Below are 21,732 nucleotides of genomic sequence, written 5' to 3'. Positions count from 1 at the left end.
TGGGTTTCTCTGCTTCTGGTTTCACAAGCCAAAATCAAGGGGTCGGCTGACCTGGGCTCTTATCTGGAGGTTCCAGGGGAAAATCCACTTTCAGGCCCATTCAGAGTATTGAGAGAATCTAGTTCCAGGTAGTTGAAGGACTGAGGTCCCTGTTCCCTGCAGGCTGTTGGTCAATTTCAGCTTCTAGGAGCTACCTTGCCCCCTCCATCTTTAAAGCCAGCTAGATATCCTTATCACGCTTTGAATCTCTCTACCCTCTCTGACTTCCTCCACAGCATCTCTCTGAATAATCCCAGATGGAGATATTGCTCTGCTTTTAAGGGCTCAAAAAATTAGATTGAGCCCACCAGATAATCCAGGATAATCTTCCCATTTTAGGGTCCATAACAATAATCATATCTGCAAAATCTCTTTTTCATGTAACATAAAGCACTCACAGGCATAACAGCAGGGAGCAAAGGGCATAGACACCAAAAGCCTGTCTACATTAGGACAATTAGAGCCATGACGCACAGTGTCACATGTCCTTTCTCATTTAATTGTTTGCTTTTCTTGGAGGTAGTGATTACCTTAAGCTTATCGTTTTGTTTTCTACATGCCTGTTATAAAGGTTATTTCACATGAAGCACTTGTCTAATCCCACTGGAGCTTGGGCTTAGGTCCTTCCTGTGGCCAGGTGTGCCATTTCAGACTTCTCTGATACTAAAGGTTCAGTGAGGAAGCCGGAACTCCCTGAGATCTAACCCAAGCCAAGAGTTACATGCACACCTGCAAATTAGAGGGGCAGCCTTGAAACTGGAGGAAGTGATCTTTCCACCTTGGTGAAGGGTCAAAAGGAACAGAATGGCAACAATTCTGAACAGTATACAACTACTAATAAAAAGCTGTATAGTAACACAGTGCACAGCTACTAACACATATTTAAGCATATCCCTCGAGATTTTATTTGCAAAAGCAAAAACCCAAAACAACCTAAAGGCCCATCATCAGGGGACAAACAAATAAGTGGTAACATATTCATACTATAGAACGTGATAGAATGTGATAGAACTGTGCTGCCCAACACAGCGACTGCCAGGTTCATGTCCATGTGTAGCTATTACAATTAAAGTTCAGGGACTGGGCGCGGGGGCCCACATCAGTAATCCCAGCACTCTGGGAGGCCGAGGTGGGTGGATCACTTGAGGTCAGAAGTTCAAGACCAGCCTGGCCAACATGGTGAAACCCCATCTCTACTAAAATACAAAAAAAAAAAAAAAAAAAAAAATTAGCTGGGTGTGGTGGCATGCTCCTGTAATCCCAGCTACTTTGGGAGGCTGAGGCAGGAGAACTGCTTGAACCAGGGAGGTGCCAGTTGCAGTGAGCTGAGATTGTGCCATTGTACTCCAGCTGGGCAACAAGAGCGAAACTCCATCTAAAAAAAAAAAATTAAAGTTCATGCCATGCATGATGGCTCACTCCTGTGCTTTGGGAGGCAGAGGTGGGTGGATCACTTGAGCCCAGGAGTTCAAGACCAGTCTAGACAACATGGCAAAACCCCATCTCTACAAAAAAAATACAAAAATAAGCCTGGCATGGTGGCACGTGCTTGCAGTCTCAGTTACTTGGAAGACTGAGGTAGGAGGATCACTTGAGCCTGGGAGGCAGAGGTTGCAGTGAGCCAAGATCATACCACTGTACTCTGGCCTGGGCAACAGAGTGAGGCTCTGTCTCGACACAAAGAAAAAAACATAAAGTTCATGAAAATTGTATAAAGATTCAGTTCCTCAGTCACACTAGTGATATTTCAAGTTCTTAAAAGCCACAAGTGGCTAATGGCAGCTGTATTGGTCAGTGCAGATACTGAACAACTCCATCATCATAGAAAGTTCCACTGGTCAGTAGTGGAGTGTGTTAGTTATCATGAGAGTGGGTTTCTGATAAAGGATAACTTTGTCCCCACTTCAAATCTCCCCATGTCATTTCCCTTCTGTCTTCCACCACGGGATGCTGCAAGAAGGCCCTTGTCAGATGCTGGCACCTTGATATTGGACTTTCCAGCCTCCAGAGCTGTGAGAAATAAATTTTTTTTTTTTATAAATTACTCAGCCTGTGGTATTCTGTTATAGCAAAACAAAATGGACTAAGACACACCCTTAGACACAGCTGGGTAACATACCTGAACTCCAGGATAAGGAGAAAAATCTTATAACAACAGCACAGCTAATACTTTTTCTGAGTGCTTTCCACGTACTGACTACTGTGTTAAGGCACTGCATCAGCCTTATTACGTTTAATTCTGTAAGTAACCAAGAGATGTACTAATATTACTTCAAGAAGACAGAAAATATAAATTTGAAAAAAGGTTGTCAAAGATCTACCAAAAACAAAAAAAAAACAAAAAAAAAAACAAAAAATCAGGTCAAGTCAGGTTCTCAAGAAAGTTTTGTCTAACCTCCAAGGAACCAATCATTCTTGCTATTCTGACAATTCCACAATATAGAAAAAATAGATGGCTTCCTATAAGTTTATAAAAAACTTGATTTCACAGTTAATACTAGGGTAAATGTATTAGTACTGATGCATAACAAGTTACCACAAATGGTGACGTAAAACAACACAAATTTTCCAAAAAACATAGAGCTCCTACAACTCAACAACAGGACAAACAACCCAATTAAAAAGTAGGCAAAAGATTTGCGTTTCTCCAAATAAAATATACAAATAGCCAATAAGCACATAAACAGATGCTCAACATCACTAGCCATTAGGTAAAAGCAAATCCAAATCACAAAGAGGTATCATTTCAAACCTACTAGGATGGCTATAATTGAAAGAAAGGAAAATAATAAGTGTTGGTGAGGATGTAGAGAAATTAGAACCCTTGTACACTGCTGGTGGGACTATAAAGTGGTGCAGCCATTGTGGAAAAGTTTGGTGGCTCCTTAAAAAGCTAACCATACACCGGGCACAGTGGCTCACGCCTGTAATCCCAGCACTTTGGGAGGCCAAGGCAGGCGGATCACGAGGTCAGGAGATTGAGACCATCCTGGCTAACACGGTGAAACCCCGTCTCTACTAAAAATGCAAAAAATTATCTGGGCATGGCAGCGGGCGCCTGTAGTCCCAGCTACTTGGGAGGCTGAGGCAGGAGAATGGCGTGAACCCGGGAGGCAGAGCTTGCAGTGAGCCGAGATTGTGCCACTGCACTCCAGGCTGGGTGACTGAGCGAGACTCCATCTCAAAAAAAAAAAAAAAAGCTAACCATAAAATTACCATATGATTAAACAATTCCACTTCTAGAATTGAAAACGAGGACTCAAACAGGTACTTGTACAGCAATGTTCTTGTAGCATTATTCACAATAGCCAAAAAGGTGGAAACAATCCAAGTGTCCATCAACAGAAGAATGGATAGACAAAATGTGGTATATACACACAATAAAATATTATTCAGCCATAAAAAGGAATGAAGTTCTGACATATGCTACCATATGAATGAACCTTGGAAACACTGTGCCAAGTGAAATAAGCCAGACACAAAAGGGTAAATATTGTATGACTCCACTTATACAAAATATCTAGACTAGGCAAATTCATAGAAAAGAGGTTACTGACTGGGCGTGGTGGCTCATACATGTAATCCTGGCACCTTGGGAGGCTGAGGCGGGTGGATCAGCTGAGGTCAGGAGTTCAAGACCAGCCTGGCCAACATGGCAAAACCCCATCTCTTCTAAAAATACAAAAATTAGCTGGGCGTGGTGGTGGGCGCCTGTAGTCCTAGCTACTTGTGAGGCTGAGACAGGAGAATTGCTTGAATCCGGGAGGCAGAGCTTGCAGTGAGCCGAGATCACGCCGTTGCACTCTAGACTGGGTGACAGAGCGAGACTCCATCTCAAAAAAAAAAGTAAAGAGGTTACTAGATGCTGGGCTTGGGGGGTGCGGTATGAGGAGCTATTGCTTAATAGTAATAGAGTTTCTGTTTGTGGTTATGAAAAGTTTGGAAATAGTGATAATGGTTGCACAGTATTGTTAATGTAATTAATGCCACCGAATTGTACACTTTTAATGGTTAAAATGACAAATGTTTGGTGTATATAGTTTACCACAATTAAAACATACATACACCGCGCAGATTTATTATTTCACAGTTTCTGTAGGTTAAAAGTCCAAGGTTGGCTTAGCTGATTTGTCAGTGTCTTACGTTGCTGAAGTCAAGGTGTCAGAAGGAGTTGCTATCTGATCTGAGGCATGGGATCCTTTTCCAAGCTCACTCAGGTTGTTAGCAGAAGTTAGTCCCCTATAGTTGCAGGACTGCGGTCTCCATTTTCTTGCTGGCTAATGACTTGGGTGGCATTAGCCAGCAAGAAAATCAGCTCCTAGATTTTTCTCCTTATTCTAGAGTTCAGGTATGTTACCCAGCTGGGTCTAAGGGTGTGTCTTCGTCCATTTTGTGTTGCTATGACATAATACCACAACCATCCACCGCCATGTTGTTCTCTCCAAAGCATAGTGGTTTTGTCAGAGGCGTTAGAACCAGAGCAACTCCATCTTAAAGAGGAGCTGGGTGAAATAAGGCTGAAACCTACTGGGCTGCATTCCCAGATGGTTAAGGCATTCTAAGTCACAGGATTGAGATAGGAGGTCAGCACAAGATACAGGTCATAAAGACCCTGCTGATAAAACAGGTTACAGTAAAAAAGTTGGTCCAAATCCACCAAAACCAAGATGGTGATGAAAGTGACCTCTGGCTGTCCTCACTGCTACACTCCCACCAGTGCCATGACAGTTTATAGGTGTCATGGCAATGTCAGGAAGTTACCCTATATGGCCTAGAAAGGGGAGGCATAAATAATCCACCCCTTGCTTAGCAAATCATCAAGCAATAACCATAAAAACGGGTAACCAGCAGCCCTGGGGACTGCTGTGCCTGTGGAGTAGCCATTCTTTTATTCCTTTACTTTCTTAGTAAACTTGCCTTTGCTTTGCGCTGTGGACTCGCCCTGAATTCTTTCTTGCACAAGATCCAAGAACCCTCTCTTTGCTCTGGATCAGGACCCCTTTCCTGTAACATCTTTCTGGTGGCCACTGAAGGGACTAAAGTGAGGAAACCGCCACCTCAAAGGTTAACTTTGGGTAAGTGTTGGGGTCCTGTAACATCTTTCTGGTGACTACGGAAGCGACTATAGTGAGGAAACCCCTATCCAAAGGCTAACTTTAGGTAAGTGGTGGGATCCAGTAACATCTTTCTGGTGAACCACAGAAGGGATGACACTGAGGAGAACCCCCAACCCAAAGGAAATAGACTTCAGCACTGATTGGACGACTTTGGGTAAGTGGGGTGCATTAACCTGGGTAAAGGATGGGATTGGGTTAGAGGCCCAACTTAGGGGAGTTAGAGTCTCTCATAAGACAAAGTGGGTTAGAGGCCCCTCTTAATAAAAAACAAAGAGGCTTGACTGACTTTGGGTTAGAGGCCCAACTTAGGAGGGTTAGAGTCCCTTCTAAGCTGTAGGGGGTTAGCGGCCCCTCTCAGTAAAATTCCTCTGGGTAAAGTCCCTTTCAGCTAAAAATGAGTTTGGCACTATGGGATGTTAACTGCTATTCTCTTTGGATTAATCTGTCTTGCACTCTTTGCGGATGGCTGTGGGTGACAAGATTAGGCACGTACAGGACTGTGGGACATGGGGAGCTTTTTCTTCCCTAAAAGGGAAAGCTGAGAGCTGATGGGACTGCTGGAAAAGATCCCTTCCCTACTGACAAGCAGCTGCCTGAACTTTTCAGTGTCGCTGCAATGGGTGGGTCTTTCTCTGGTCTCTCGGAGCACTTATTAATCTTCCAGATACCACATTTTGTTGGACTCAAGAGTTATGAATGGCCCTCACCATACTGATGCTTTCTGACTGAGCTCCCCACTACCCTGAACACAAGAGGGAGGAATATCATCGCCCCTATTCAGCCTGGAGAAGTTACAAAAGATGGATCTTCATCCTTCTGCAACCCTAAGGATTAATGATTCTCCTATAAAAGGGATGGGGGGAAAATGTCAGAGGCATTTGAACCAGAGCAACTCCATCTTAAAGAGGAGCTGGATAAAATAAGGCTGAAACTTACTGGGCTGCATTCCCAGAAGGTAAGACATTCTAAGCACAGGATGAGATAGGAGGTTGGCACAAGATATAGGTCATAAAGACTCTGCTGATAAAACAGTTTGCAGTAAAGAAGCCGGCCAAAACCCACCAAAACCAAGATGGCAATGAGACTGACCTCTGGTTGTCCTCACTGCTACACTCCCCCCAGCACCATGACAGTTTACAGATGCCATGGCAATGTCAGGAAATTACCCTATATGGTCTAGAAAGGGGAGGCATGAATAATCCACCTCTTGTTTAGCATATCATCAAGAAATAACCATAAAAATGGGCAACCAGCAGCCCTGGGGACTGCTGTGCCTGTGGAGTAGCCATTCTTTTATTCCTTTACTTACTTTCTTTTTTTTTTGAGATGGAGTCTCGCTCTGTCACCCAGGCTGGAGTGCAGTGGCGGGATCTCAGCTCACTGCAAGTTCCACCTCCCGGGGTTCACGCCATTCTCCTGCCTCAGCCTCCCAAGTAGCTGGGACTACAGGCACCCGCCACTACGCCTGGCTAATTTTTTTGTATTTTTAGTAGACACGGGTTTTCACCCTGTTAGCCAGGATGGTCTCGATCTCCTGACCTCGTGATTCGCCCGTCTTGGCCTCCCAAAGTGCTGGGATTACAGGCATGAGCTACCGCACCCGGCCTATTCCTTTACTTTCTTAATAAACTTGCTTTTGCTTTGCGCTGTGGACTCGCCCTGGATTCTCTCTTGCATGAGATCCAAGAAGCCTCTCTTGGGGTCTGGATCAAAACCCCCTTTCCTGTAACAGTTTGCAGAAGAATGTCTTCAAGGCCAGTAAGAAAATGATGCTTCCACTCTGGCTTCCTCTGTCTCTGACTGCTAGACTCAGACTAAAAGGACTCATATGATTAGGTCAGGCCCACTCAGAGAGTCTCCTGTTTGATTAACTCAAAGTCATCTGATGAGTAACCTTACATAGCTCTGCAAAATCCCCTTTGCCATGTAAGTTAACATAACTGTGGCAATAATATTCTACCATATTCACAGGTTCTGCCCACGCTCAAGGGATGAGAAGTTTATAAAGCATGTATATCGGGGGTGGGAATGTTAGAATTCTGCCTACCACAGTAAAAATAGAGGAAAAAAGAAAGAAAATTAAATTCAATGGTATTGTAAGAGAGTAACACAACATAGTTCCAAGAACACTAGAGCTGTAAGATTCAACATCGGAATTAGGTTAAAGGAGAAAATCATGTAATCCTTCCGATAGATACTGAAGAAGCATTGGTAAAATCAGTAGCTATTCCTGATTTTAAAAACTCAAAGTAAAATGAGAATAGAAGGAAACAACACAATAAAGTATTTTAAAATCAGAAACTAATAACCCATCAATAGAAGAATGGTAAATAAGTAATAGTGGATTTACACAATAAAATATTCTGTAACCATAAAAGGAATATGTACTGACATGAGAATGCAATATACTAAGTAAAATAAGTAGCAGAAGATTATGCATAATATATAATCTAATTTAAACATTTATAACAAATTAAAATTTAAAAACAAATAAATATAAGGATAATATAATTCAGCCACTGGACTGAAAACAAAAAGGAATATGCAGCAGCTATTGATGCAACTGTGGGGTAGGGGTTTCACTTTTCTGTTATGAATTTCAGTAATGTATACATTTTGTTTAACTCCATTTATAATAGGGGAAATAATAAACCAACAGCAAAACATCATATAAAATAGCAAACCGCATTGTGAATTCCCACAAAATTTTAGGAATAAGCAGTCTATTGATTTCTGTCCTTCTCCCCCATAATGTGCCTTCCATATCTCAATAAATGTGATCCTCGCTCATGCAGTTGCTCAGCCCAGATACCTGGGGGTCACTCTTGCCTTCTCTTTCTTCCTCATCTTCAGCTTCCAATCTATCAGCAGGCTCTACAGCTTTTCCTGCAAATATGCACCAAAACCAGCTCTTTCTTCATCTTCCACCCCTCTCCAGATCTGAGGCTGCTCCTCCTGCCTGGAATCTACAGATGTCTGTCAGCTTCAAGACCTCTAGGACGCTTTGGTATTCTGATTATTCTCTTTTGACCAATCTCTGGTCTCACTGATTTTCTTCAATTGTTAACGGGCCTAACTCAGCTAGATCCTAATTTGTCAATGTCTCTGACTGCGATTCTAATAGTTCTCCAAACTCATGTGCATCAATCTCATGAAATTCCAAATATTTTGAAAGATTTACCTTTTTGCTTCATAATTGATTTTCATTGTATTTCAAGAGTCTGACCAAAGTGACCCAATGCCAATGTGAAGTGAAGAATATTAAATAGTCAAATGATGAATGTTTTGATGTTAAAAATTTTGCTTTCATGGGGTCTGTAACTGTGGGGATGCTGGTAAAAAATACTCAGATAAGGAGGTTTCCCCCTACCTAAGAATCCTAAGAATGAATTTAGCACAATGACACAAAATCTTCATGAAGACAAACATACATAATATTACACATTATATACATAATACAATTTATATAATACTAAAGTGTTCTTTCATAAGTCAAATAAAAATATAAACAACTCTAAAACACGTGCAACAGCATGAATAGGTAGTTAAAAGAAAAAAACGTAAAAGTTATGTGGAAAAGAGAGTATACTTATCCTCACTTTTGGTCATAGCAAAGCAGATCAAAACAAAGAGATCTTAGCACTCTTTTGTTAGCTTGGCAAAAAATGTTAAAGATTAATAAAACTTAGTAACTGTGAGGGTATGGGGAAAAATAGTTCACATTACTGGTAAGAATGTAAATTTATTATTTTAAAAGTCAATTTGTCATGATTTGTGAACATTTTAAATGTGCATATTCTTTGATTCAGCCATTTCATTTTTAGGAATTTGTGATATGGATATACTCCCATAAAAATGTAAAGATGCATTTAATGTGAGTCTATACAAATACAAAAATTAGCTGGGCATGTTGGCCTATGCCTGTGATCCCAGCTACTCCAGAGGCTGAGGTGGGAGGATCACTGGGGAACAGGAAGTCGAGGCTGCAGTGAGCTATGATCACACCACTGCACTCCAGCCTGGGTGACAGAGTGAGACCCTGTCTCAAAAAAAAGGACTAAGATAATATCCATCTACAAGTTCAGGAAAGTAGTAAGGAAGCCTGTAGTCTATCAGGGCCTTGGGGAATGGGGAGGAGGGAGGAAGCACCAATTATATGAAAGTGAAACACAAGGGCAGCGCTCATGTGTTCAGGGAATCTACGCCAATAAATTAGCATAAAGTACCAATCAGAGACCACTGAAACCCTAAAAGCTTCACAGAAACAAATGCGGAACACCTCCACAGAAACATTATCAAAACCTAAGAACTCCTACAAGAAAAAAAGCCCCAGCAAAGATAAGCTCATAAAAATCACAAAAATCGGAAACCACACAAGGAAATAATTTCCTACAAGGGGAGAGCCGACAGACACTACTTAGGATCCTAAGTAATGAAGATAGTAGAAAACTCTAAAGGGAATAAGTTCAAAATTATTAAAAGGAGAAAAGCAAAAATCATAATGAAAGAACAAATGCTATAAGAAAGAGAACAGGAGGTGTTTTGCTCTGTTTACCCAGGCTGGAATCCAATAGTGTGATCTCGGCTCACTGCAACCTCCTCCTCCCAGGTTCAAGCAATTCTGCTTCAGCCTCCCGAGTAGCTGGGATTGCAGGTGCCTGCCACCACATTTGCTAATTTTTGGATTTTTAGTAGAGATGGGGTTTCACCACGTTGGCCAGGGTGGTCTTGAACTCCTGACCTCAGGTGATCCACCCAACTCGGCCTCCCAAAGTGCTGGGATTACAGGCATGAGCCACTGTGCCCGGCCGAGAACAGGAGCTTTTATCAAAAAGTACAATTATCAAAATAGGTTTCATGGTAGATGAAGCACAACTGAAGATATTTAGTGATCTAGAAGACTGATTTGAAGATATCACCCAGAATTCAGCCCAAAATAGTAAGGATAAAGAGCTGTGGAGGAAAGAATAAGAAAGTCTAACATATATTAACTAGGAATTTTAGATTAAAAGAATAGGGAGAATGGGGAAGAGGCAATATATGGATAGCAGTCCTTATAAAGTCCTTGGATTGAAAAAGAACACTAACTTCTGAGTAGAAAAAATTACATATTATATATTTACATATGTATACTTTACATATACACATATACAAAAATATATTTATATGTATATGTAAAATATACATATTTACGTGTATATGTAAAATATACATATTTACATATATGTAAAGTCACACATATATACATATATGTAAATATATGGGCATATTACAAATATATGTATATACACACACACAACTAGACACATCACAGTGAAATTTCAGAGCATTAAAGACAAAGAACATCTGAAGAAGCATTGGAGAGAAAGGACAAATCTATTAAGGAATGACAATAAAACTGATAGCAGATTTATTTTTTGCAATAGTAGATGATAAAAAACAATGGGATAGCCTCAAAGTGCTGAGTAAAAATATCCATCTGTTTAGAATTCTATGCCCAAATTTATCTTAAATTGTCATTCAAGACAGGCAAAATAAAGACATTTAACAATAAACAGGCCAGGCATGGTGGCTCACGCCTGTAATCCCAGCACTTTGAGAGGCTGAGGCAGGCAGATCACCTGAGGTTAGGAGTTCAAAACCAGCCTGGCCAACATGGTGAAACCCCATCTCTACTAAAAATACAAAAATTAGCTGGGCGTGGTGGCTTACACCTATAATCCCAGCTACTCAGGAGGCTGAGGCACTAGAATCACTTGAACCTGGGAGACGGAGGTTGCAGTAAGCTGAGATCATGCCACTGCACTCCAGCCTGGGTGAGAAAGAAAGACTCGGTCTCAGAAAAAGAAAAGAAAATAAATAAATAATAAATAAATAAATTAAAAATAAATAAAAAGAAACAAACACTCAGAAGATACTATTACATGGCCTCACTGAACTAAAGGGCATCTCAGTAAGAAGGAAAGCGAACCTAGAAGGAAGATTGAGATACAAGAAGTAACAGTGAGTTAAGACATTTTCAAACATGTTGGCAAAAGGAAACGAATATTGACTATTCAATATTCAAGACTTACTTTGGAGGGTTTAATTTCAGGGTTTAAAAAAAGAACGTGGAAGAGAAATATTAGGAAATAGTAACATGAAAGGCACAAACAGAGAAGTCAAAGTTAAAACATTCTAAATGGATGCTTTGGCTTAAAGTGATAGTAGCAAAACCAACTAACTTTAGATTGCTGGGTTTTATGTTAAAAGTTAAGGGTGGCCACTAAAAGAACAGAGATAGAATGTCTAACTTTCAAACTTGTAAAGAAGTCAGAGAAATAAAACTTGATCAGTCCAATAAGGGAAGAAAGGAGAAAAAAGGAACAGAGAAAAATCATGGCAAATAGAAAATATTAATTAAGGTGATTAAATATTACCAAAATCAAAATGGGTTAAACAATACTCTTCAAACACAGAAACTCCCAGATAAAATTTAAGAACCAAGCCAACTACGTGCTTTTTAAATAAGAGACATATTTAGTGACTTTTGTCATGGTGAACTAACCAGACTAGCAACTCCTATTGTAAGTAACTAGAAAAATTGATAAAATGTAAGAAAGAACTTGTTTTCAGACAGTGGACAACAGGGAGACACACACTGGATACAAGACTTGAGGAAAGGAAGGACTTGAGATCTCCCACAGCCCTGGCTTTCTGCCTGAGGCACTTTCCACTGCAGTGTGGGGTGGGGGCAGGCAGGCAGGGCACAGCAGTCTCGCTGGGATGAGCACACAGGATTAGGGAACTGGCTGGGGGAGGGGAACTGAGGCAGCTGGAAATTGTAGGGCAGAGTAGAGGAGAAGGGAAGCAAGGCAGAGAAAGATCTCCCTGGTGCAAGACTGGGACAGACGCTGTAGATAAAGAAAGGAGTAGATATTGAGAATCTCTGAGAAAGGAAGGCCCTGTACTTTGGGATATTTAAAACATTAGTTAAAACATTTAGTTTTAATTTAAAATGGTTAATTTGGTTTAATTGCCCAATCATCAGTTTTGACCAATTTAGTTATAACTAAATGACTTTAGTTTAAAACATTTAGTTTTAAACCAAATAGATTTGAGAGAATTGAGTGCAGAAGGTGCCTGGGTTCCCTTTTCTTGTTACAGCCCAGGAAGTTAGCAATAACCTCAATGAAAAAAGGCAACAGGTCTTGGTTGATGGGCCTGGCACAGCCTCACAGAGTCCCCAACACCCCAGAATGACACAGAGTCCAGGAGGAACCCAAGGACCCAAAAAGGGCCAGCATATTCTCGGACAGAGAGTTGTATGTATGTGACTGGGCATGAGTACCTTGTGACAATTCATACCCAGGTGCCTTGCTTGCCTCGCCCCAATCCCAGCCCTGCGTGAAGAGGCCCCGGAAATGAGATCTCACATGGAGACAGAAGCCACATGAAGGAGAACTGAGGCATCCCTGCTGAAGTGCCAGCTGCATGAGACCAGTGAGTGACCCCCAGTTGACATTATGTGGAGCAGAATTACCCAGCCAAGCCACAGAATCGTGAGAAAGCACAAACCATTGTGTTTGAAGCCACTAGGTTTGGGATGGTTTGTTATGCGGCAATAGCTAACTGAGTCACCTTTTTCACACACCCCCAAACTCAGATGTAACTCAAGAGAAATGAGAGAGAAAGCCTGCACTGAGTATGTTTCTACTATTTGATAGACTAAAGACTTGTACTATCCATTATATTCCAATTATAGAAAAAGAATGAATGTTGCTTTTCTCATATACTTGAGTATGTCCGAAATTCACATCTTCTCTACGTACTACATGAAACCAAAGCTGACTACTCACTATTTAAGTAGCAGGCATCCTTTGTTTTGTCCTTCCCTGCACCCCTAGCTCCTTCTTTTGCTATCAGTACCCCCGTTTTCCCTTTGGCAAACTACCCTTCCTGCATTCTGTGGGCACCCGGAGGAACCTCAGTCGGAGCGCCCTCACGTGTGGGGTGGGCGCGGGCACAGCATGGCCAGTTCAACCTTCTCTCGCAGAGCCCACAGGCACAAGAGCTAAAAGTCATTCGGCTGGGCCGTTTCAGTGGCCCAGGGAACTGCCCAGGGTTTCCTGCTACTCAAGATGCCTGCACCTTCCCACACTCCTCTCCTGCTCTCTGCATTGGAGTCTGCTAGTACCTTCCAAAAATCTGCCTTTCACTGAATTCAGCCAGAATTGCTTTCCATTGTCTGTCATCAAAGAGCCCTGACTGAAACATGATACGGCCTGTTAGGGCAGAAACTCACTGGTGTGCTTAATATTTTTCAGTGTGGAGGTCACATGGTTGAGCCATGTGTTGGCCTGGACACCTGCAATTCTTGCCAAAAGGATCATTTGAGCGAGGAGCACTGATTTATCTGAATGGAAGTCTGTCAACAACCCTTTAGAGAAAACCGTATCTCCTGGTCCGGTGCCCCAGGCCTCATGCTTCCCTCCCTGCCTCCCCAGCTATCAGCACCTCTCTTGTTCTTTGCGATTCCAGATGTCAGTCTAGCTTATGTTTTCTTCCCACCAAACCCTCTAGCAGCACCAAGCACAGTGCCAGGCTCATCACAGATTTTAATTATTGATGGATTGAGGTGACTGATTTACTCCTGGGTGTCTCTCTCCCGAGACTCCCACCAATGTCCACATGCCATACAACAGTCCCATTGGGTGCATGTAGAATGGGGCTGTTCCTAAGGGCAAAACACAGTGTGATGACAGGGCCCCAAGGTTGTGGGGTATTTGGATGGGCACATGAGTTGTGGCTGGGAATGCCCTGGACCAACACTGGGAGCTGAGCTCTCAGGTGAGGGGGACCCAGTCATAAATGAGGCCTGGCCCCAGTCCCCACCCCATGCAGGCCCATGGGAGAGATCCCTGGGTGCCATGTGTTACCGTTTCTGCAGGACAGTGACAAACTCGGTGAGCCGGTCACGCTCCACCTCGGCAGCCTGCCAGAGGGCCTTGATCTCTGTCACTTGTGCCTGCCAGCCTTTTTGTTCTGGGGAGTCCGAAAACCTGAGACCAGGGTAGAGGGCAGAGGGCAGAGGTCACCTGAGGCCTAGAAATAACACTTATCCCTGTGGTGGTGGGAGAGACTAGAAGGACATTCAGGGCAAATGTCAGCCAGAGCAAAGGAAGCAAGCCCAGTCCCTCTAGGTCCTCCCCTTCTGGCTTCTTTGCCCACTATTCCTGGTCCTGCTGAAGTCCCTAGACTCCAAAGCTGAACCTACCAAAACTAGAGTTACACTGGTACCTCTGTCCATCCAAGACCTCTAGGGGCCTGGAATTAGTCTTGTGCTATGGCCGGTGGCTCTTGGGGACCTGAGGTGCCTTGGGTACCTGTGTGGCCTTTGGGGCCTGGCTGCCCTACCCAGTGTCAGGTGTGCCCAGTCTCTGTGTCCCTGCCAGTCTCTGCCAGCCCTTCTGCATCTTCTGGCTTGATCCCCAAGCCCAGCCCACTTTCCTGGAGCCTGGGCATTTGGCTTTGCAACTTGTTCAATTGTCTCCAGCCCTAAGCCAACCCATCACTGCTTCCTTCTTACCACTGGGCCTGCCTACCAACCCCTTACCTGCTGGCTGGAGCCAGGACAGAAGGTAAACTCTGCCCCCCAACTTCAACCCCCCAGAGCCCACATGTGCATTCCAAGTTGCTCTCTGCTGTGCCCCCACTTTTCCCAGTGAGACCCTGAGCTTACTTTTCTAGCAGTACAGGGCATAGGGAAGGCTGCAGAGCTGGGCAGTGTACTGAGAACTGGGCTGGGGCATGTGATCCTGAGGGCTGACTTCTCTGTGGTCTTGGGCAGGTCTCTTCCTCTCTCTTGGTCCCAGTTCCCCCACTAAACTTTGAGAGGGGTGGTTGAGATGGGCTCCGAGAACTGCAGACCCCTCCGTGACTCCTAAATATGCTCTAAGGCCTTGCTACTACAACCGGTCTCTGAATCGGTGGCTCTGGCATCTCCTAGCAGCTTGTTAGAAATGCAGAATCCCAGGCTGTACCCCAGACCTGCTGAATCAGAACCCGCACTTGACCTGGCTGATCAGCAAGGGCTCTGTGTGTGCACTGCAGTTTGGTAAGCCCCATTCATCTCCCCAGTTCTACAATGTGGGCAGAGGAGGAGCAGGAGCAAAGGGCCGATTCTTCACTCTGCCCTCATCCCAGGCACCCCACCAGAGTCACCTGAAGGGAGTGGGTTCAAACCATGCCAGCCCGAATAGACATACTCTCTGGGATCACTCTGCTGGCTGGAGCCAGGACATTCTGTGAATTCCTGCCTGTGAATTCCTGTTCCTGTCACCCGTGGTAGGGGACTGTAAGCTCCATGAGGGTAGGGCCCACACATGGTCGGGTTCAGTATTTGTGTGTTGTGGAAGAAACAAGCCTGAGAACCAGCAGTCTGGGCAGCCAAAGCACACAGCAGCTCCTGTATCTCTGTGTGGCACAGAGGTCACAGCCACACAGGCCTGGAAGGGACTCTAAGGGGTCATCTTGTCCATCTTCCTGCTCTCATTACTGTGACTAAAACCTCACAGAGACAGAGCCTGCCCATTCTCCCTGTGCTGTGACAAGGCCTCCCACCCTCAGGAGTGTGGCACATGCCTTGTGGCTCAATGTCAGCCCACTCTTCCCAAGTGCCTTTGTGACCCCAGTCTGATGGGTGGGGCAGCTTTGGCCCACAGATGCTATGCTGCTAAGTGTCAGCAGCATGCTGTCCCCCACTTTTGGGGGATAGCAGCCCAGAGAAGGACCAGTTTGCCTGGAGCCACAGAGATGAGGGACTGGGGTCACTAGGAGGCCTTGCCTGGAACCTGAGCTGACCTGCCTGAGGGGTCAGGGCGGGGAGTGCTGACAGCAGGAGCATGGCTCCAGTGGACAGTGGGCAGGGCTCGGGACAGGGCTTAGAGGCAGGACAATGCTGTCCTTTGTCTATGGGCTGGCAATAGAAACAAAGGGCCCATTTACACCCTCTGGCTTGATTCTATCAACAAAGGGGGGCCCGAAGGCTGAGGGGATATCAGTGGGAACCCATATCATGTGAAATTCTCCCCTTAGAGGCTGATTCTCAATGAGCAAGAGAAGGTGAGGGAAGGTGCTGGAAGCTAGGCCCAGGAAGATTCCTCATGTTAATTCTCGGGTAGCAGGTAGGAAACCTAGCCTGGGAGTCAGAGGCCAAGATACTAGTTCTGAAGCTGCTTACTCTATCATCTTGGACAGGACACTGGACTTCCCTGATCCTCCCTGTCCTTATGTAACCTTGGAAGAGTCCCTGGACCTTGCCTGGCCTCAGTTTCCCCTCCTTTTAATGGGATGGCAATACTGGTTGAGCAATCAAGAATGGGAAAAACTGTGAAAGTCCAGGGGTCGGGGGTCCATACCTAGGTGAGGTCCTGTGGGGACTGGGCAGGGAAGGCCTCGTGAGAGCAGATTCCACCAGGGTGTGGCCCAGGCTGGTCACAGAGCTGTGTAAAGGCGGAAGGGGCCCATCAGCCTGGGAAGGCAGACCAGGCCCTGCTGGGCCTCACCTCTGCATGTGAGGTGGAGCAGTGGCCGGCAGGGGTCCAGTAAACCCTTGCAGTAGTCCTGTGGATTTGCTGCCCTTCTTTCCAGAACTCTTGCTTGCTCAAAATGAGGCAGAATAGGAGACACCAGAGCCTTGAACAACCCAACACAGGTCTGTTTGAGGGCCCCAGGGGCAGAAAACAGAGAGGATCTTACAGGGAGCTGTAACCAGCATGCTCTTGAAGTGATAAAATCTGGGCCTAACTGGCTCATTACTGCAGATGCAGAGCTGATGTCATAGGAGAGGCCCACGTATTAGAAGAACAGCACCATAGTTACCTTAAAATTGCACCCATGGCTTCCCATCAGAGGTGGCAAGAAACAACCTTTCTTCTGAATAATCAATGTTCACTTTCCAACCCCTCTATCCCATTGTTTTCTTACCGAGAAGATCCAAGCCTGCCAACGTGATCGCCTGCTGAGGCCGGGGACTTGGTCAGGCCTGGGTCCTCCAGGAACTGGGTGTAGGCAGAGCTGACCTCACGACCACTGGACCCCTCACCCACTCCTTTATTCCGAAGATACTGTAGGAACAGATGTGGGTTCCATCCTCAGGGCTTTGGCTCAGAGGCCTAGAGAAGGCAGGAGGGGACCTTGGCTTGATTTCGGGGCTTTCAGAGGATATGAAAGAGGCTTCTTTTCAGGAGTGAAAAGCGAGGTCTGTTTGGTGAAGGCACTACTTGCATGATAATGACATCTAATAATGCCTCTCTTCAGAAAGAAAGCTACATGGTGTGAGGACGGTGACTCGGCCAGGAAGCTGTTCTACATTCAGGTTCCAGAGGGAGGTGCATGGCCTCGCAGGCTGGGCAGGTCAGCGACTGACGTCTCCGAGTGGGTCCAGGCAGCCCCACCCACGTGTGGCTGAACACCAGGTGTGACTTGAGGCCAGCTGCCTTCCTCAGCTGGAACACCTGGACTTTCCAGACACCTGCAGCCAGAAAGGCTGGCAGGGATTCAGTGAGGGCAGGCAGCCTTGGGTGGAGGCTGAGCCTGCCAGGCCCCCACCCCTCCCTCAACCCCTTCCTCTTCTGGATACCTGCTGGGACTGGACTGGACAGGAACATTAGAGACCCCCAGCAGGAAGTCAGGCCACCAGAGTGGACAACTGGTGTAAGCCCCTAACAACCTGGCTTGTCCGCCACTCCCACCCATTATGAGAAAACTCGAAACGTGTGCCAACTTGTCTGGTGGGTAATGCTTGGCCCCCATTCAGCTGGTGACCTCAGAGGTAGGAACAGTCTTCTCCTGTGTGCCTGGAGAAAGGACAGTGGTGAGGTGAAGATGCTGGAATGTTCCTGTGTACCCCTTCAGACTTCCCTCCCCAGTGAGCCAGAATGGGGAGCAGGGCGAGTCCCCACTCACTGACATATGTGCTCTGTTCCCAGACTTCCTCATGCCCCGAGGCTCCCCTTCAACCTCCAGGCACTTTGTCATAGCCAGTCCTGGGGCCCCAGGCTGCCCTGGCCTGTGGGGATAGAGGCTACAGGACAAACCAGGCTGGTCAGCCAATGCCAGCCTGAGGCTGGGCCTAGGGGCTCTTGGGCTCTTACCTCTGAACAAACCACAGATCCCCAGAAACAAAGAGCAGGGCTGCTTTGCAACATGCCTTTGGCTGAGCCAGTCAATTTCCCAGTGGGCCAGAGGCTGCAAGGCTCCTTTGTCACTGGGAGACTTGCATGCTTGTCAAAAAATTCTCCCCAAGGCCCACCCAGCCCCACCACCACCCCAGGGAGGTGAAGGTGGCTGACTCCTAGCAGCCCCAAGCTGTGCCCTCAAGGCATCTGCCAAGACAAAATATCTTTACAAGTTCATGCCTTAGACAAACATTTATTGAGCATCTACTGTGTGCTTGCTCTAGTGCCAGGCACTGAGGTACCACGGTCTATGCTCCCTCACAGGGAGTGCAGGGGAGAAAACAGGAAAATGACTACACAGTGTGAGAGAAGTTTGGCTTGGGGATGCATAGGGAGTTAGGAGAGTGCTAGGAGGGGCACACAACACAGAACAGGGGTCCCAGGGCTTCCTGGAGGAGCTCCTGATTGGTAAGACCTAAAGGCTGAGGGGCGGCTGGCCAGACTGAGGCTGTGCGGGAGGAGAGGAGGGAGTGTGCTTCATGCTGCACATAGCCCTGGAGCGCAGAGCAAGCAGGGCTATGTGAGGAGCTGAATGGTGCCTGCGTAGCCAGAGTCTGGGGAAAGAGGAAGGGTGAAGAGAAGATGCAGGACGGGTGACACCAAGAGCTAGTCACGTGGTGCCTGGAAGCTGAATGAAGTGTGGTTTTCCTTTTCTCATCCTGCTGCTAGAGCTACTGCCACCATCTTGAATCCTGAGGATAAGGCCACAGCTGGAGATGGGAGAGGGTAAACTGGAAGGTGGCTGGGTCCTTGAGAACCAGGTGAGGTCGAGGGTGATAGTAAGCTATGAACAGATTTTAAGTGGAGCAAGGACATAATCAGGTTTGTGTGCAGAATGGGTTGGGGAGCCAGATAGAAGAAGGTGGCCGAAGTGGAGACAGGAGGATGAAGTCTGGCCTGAGCTAAGGCAAGTGGAAAGAAGTGGAAGGAGCTGGATGGACTTGCCCAGCTTGAAAATGGGTTTGGCGGCTGTGCCAGTGCCCTACTCACGTGCACATTGAGTTGTCCGATCTCCATCTCCAGCTGCCGTACTTTGGCCTCCCGCTCAGCCACCATGGCCTGCAGCTGGGCGACTAGGCTGTTGCTCCGCTGAGCCTCGCTGTTCAGTTGCTGGTCCAGGTGGTGCTGGGACACTCGCGTCTTCTCCTCCTGCAGACTCAGGCTGCCTAGTATCTCCTGTAGCTGCTTCAGCTGGTCCTGGGGGGCCAGGCAGGAGGGCAGGTAGAGTCAGTCATGGCCCACTGGGCAGAGGAGGACAAGAACAGACTGTCTCCCTCACCCCAAAGTAGCCTGCAGGAACCTAATAGTGGGATCCTGTTCTCTCAAGAGGCAGGAACACCTTCCTTGCCTGCCATCAGGGGGTGTCGAACCAGGCAGGTGGGGACCATGTACTTTTCCTGTCCTCAACTTCCTTCTCTCAGTTTGGGGCCAAGAAGATCCAAGGGGCTCTCAGACAACAGAAAGCAGATCAGATGGTGACACCTCACCCGGTGGGAGAGATATTTAGCTAAAAGGAAAGCCTGATCCCGCTTGGCTGGGAGACTGCCCTTGGAGGCAGTACCTGGACCACTGCCAGGGATCCATTATCACCCGACTGAAGCCCCATCTCAAGGAAATGTCCTCAAGGAGACTCCCGGGCAGAGGCTTCCTGCCTGGGGCCAATAGAAAGGACAATGTCAGTGATTTGGAACAGGTGGGGGCCGTTTTCTTCACCTCAGAGCAGAGGAAACTGAGGCCCAGAGAGCCCAAGGGCATATTGCTGGTGAATAGCATGACTGGGGCTAGTTTGCAGCTCTCATCATGCCACCTTCAATGACAAAGAATGGTGACATGCAGGGACCTCAGAGGACATCCAGCCCTGCAACTTATTTTTAAAAATGGCTGCTGAGCCTCAGAGAGGGGATGCAACTGGCCTATGGTCACACGGTGAGGTACTGACAGAGGCAGGCCTAGATTTCAGGTCTTCTGTGCCCCACCCACCACCCTGTCATGTAAAGTGATCATGAACTAAGGTAGGTGCCTGAGCCAGCACCCCCCAAACACCCCAGCCAAGCCAGACATGATCACCCTCTGGGGCCTGCAGGCACAACTTGGAATCTGACACCAAACTTTGGTGCTTCAGGTCCCACAGAGAAAAGTCCAAGCTGTAGGGTTAGGAAAGCAGTATGGCTTTATTAGTCAAGGAAGTTTGTTGTTGTTGTTGTTGTTTTATACTTAAGTTCTAGGGTACATGTGCACAATGTGCAGGTTTGATACATAGGTATACATGTGCCATGTTGGTTTGCTGCACCCATCAACTCATCATTTACATTAGGTATTTCTCCTAATGCTATCCCTCCCCGAGTCCCCCACCCCTTGACAGGCCACAGTGTGTGATGTTCCCTGCCCTGTGTCCAAGTGATCTCATGGTTCAATTCCCACCTATGAGTAAGAACATGCAGTGTTTGGTTTTCTATGCTTGTGATAGTTTGCTGAGAATGATGGTTTCCAGCTGCATCCATGTCCCTGCAAAGGACATTAACTCATCCTTTTTATGGCTGCATAGTATTCCATGGTGTATGTGTGCCACATTTTCTTAATCCAGTCTATTATTGATGGACATTTGGGTTGGTTCCAAGTCTTTGCTATTGTGAATAGTGCCGCAATAAACATATGTGTGCATGTGTCTTTATAGTAGCATGATTTATAATCCTTTGGGTATGTGCCCAGTAATGGGATTGCTGGGTCAAATGGTATTTCTAGTTCTAGATCCTTGAGGAATTGCTACACTGTCTTCCACAATGATTGAACTAATTTACACTCCAACCAACAGTGTAAAAGCGTTCCTATTTCTCCACATCCTCTCCAGCATCTGTTGTTTCCTGACTTTTTAATGATCACCATTCTAACTGGTGTGAAATGGTATCTCATTGTGGTTTTGATTTGCATTTCTCTGATGTGACCAGTGATGATGAGCATTTTTTCATGGGTCTGTTGGCTGCGTAGATGTCTTCTTTTGAGAAGTGTCTGTTCATATCCTATGCCCACTTTTTGATGGGGTTGTTTTTTTCTTGGAAATTTGAGTTCTTTGTAGACTCTGGATATTAGCCCTTTGTCAGATGGGTAGATTGCAAAAATTTTCTCCCATTCTTTACATTGCCTGTTCACTCTGATGGTAGTTTCTTTTGCTGTGCAGAAGCTCTTTAGTTTAATTAGATCCCATTTCTCAATTTTGGTTTTGTGGCCATGGCTTTTGGTGTTTTAGACATGAAGTCCTTGCCCATGCCTATGTGCTGAATGGTATTACTTAGGTTTTCTTCTAAGGTTTTTATGGTTTTAGGTCTAACATTTAAGTCTCTAATCCATCTTGAATTAAT

The 21,732-nt window shown here is 45.8% G+C and overlaps 1 protein-coding gene across 1 annotated transcript in view; it reads right to left on the bottom strand.

Moving 5' to 3' along the window:
- CCDC13 (coiled-coil domain containing 13) overlaps positions 1 to 21,732 on the bottom strand; it is a 65,609-nt gene that overhangs the window by 5,699 nt on the left and 38,178 nt on the right. Inside the window, exons 10-13 of the mRNA XM_017876355.1 lie at positions 19,367 to 19,573; positions 17,124 to 17,263; positions 16,556 to 16,639; positions 14,075 to 14,197 (exon numbers count right to left, since the gene is read on the bottom strand). Of these exons, the coding sequence (XP_017731844.1) occupies positions 14,075 to 14,197; positions 16,556 to 16,639; positions 17,124 to 17,263; positions 19,367 to 19,573 (554 nt within the window). The remainder of the gene's footprint in view (positions 1 to 14,074; positions 14,198 to 16,555; positions 16,640 to 17,123; positions 17,264 to 19,366; positions 19,574 to 21,732) is intronic.

The sequence above is a fragment of the Rhinopithecus bieti genome, unplaced genomic scaffold, assembly GCF_001698545.2.
Source record: "Rhinopithecus bieti isolate Rb0 unplaced genomic scaffold, ASM169854v2 scaffold_9581, whole genome shotgun sequence".
Lineage (NCBI taxonomy): Eukaryota > Metazoa > Chordata > Mammalia > Primates > Cercopithecidae > Rhinopithecus > Rhinopithecus bieti.
This window is presented reverse-complemented; position numbering and strand designations above follow the sequence as displayed.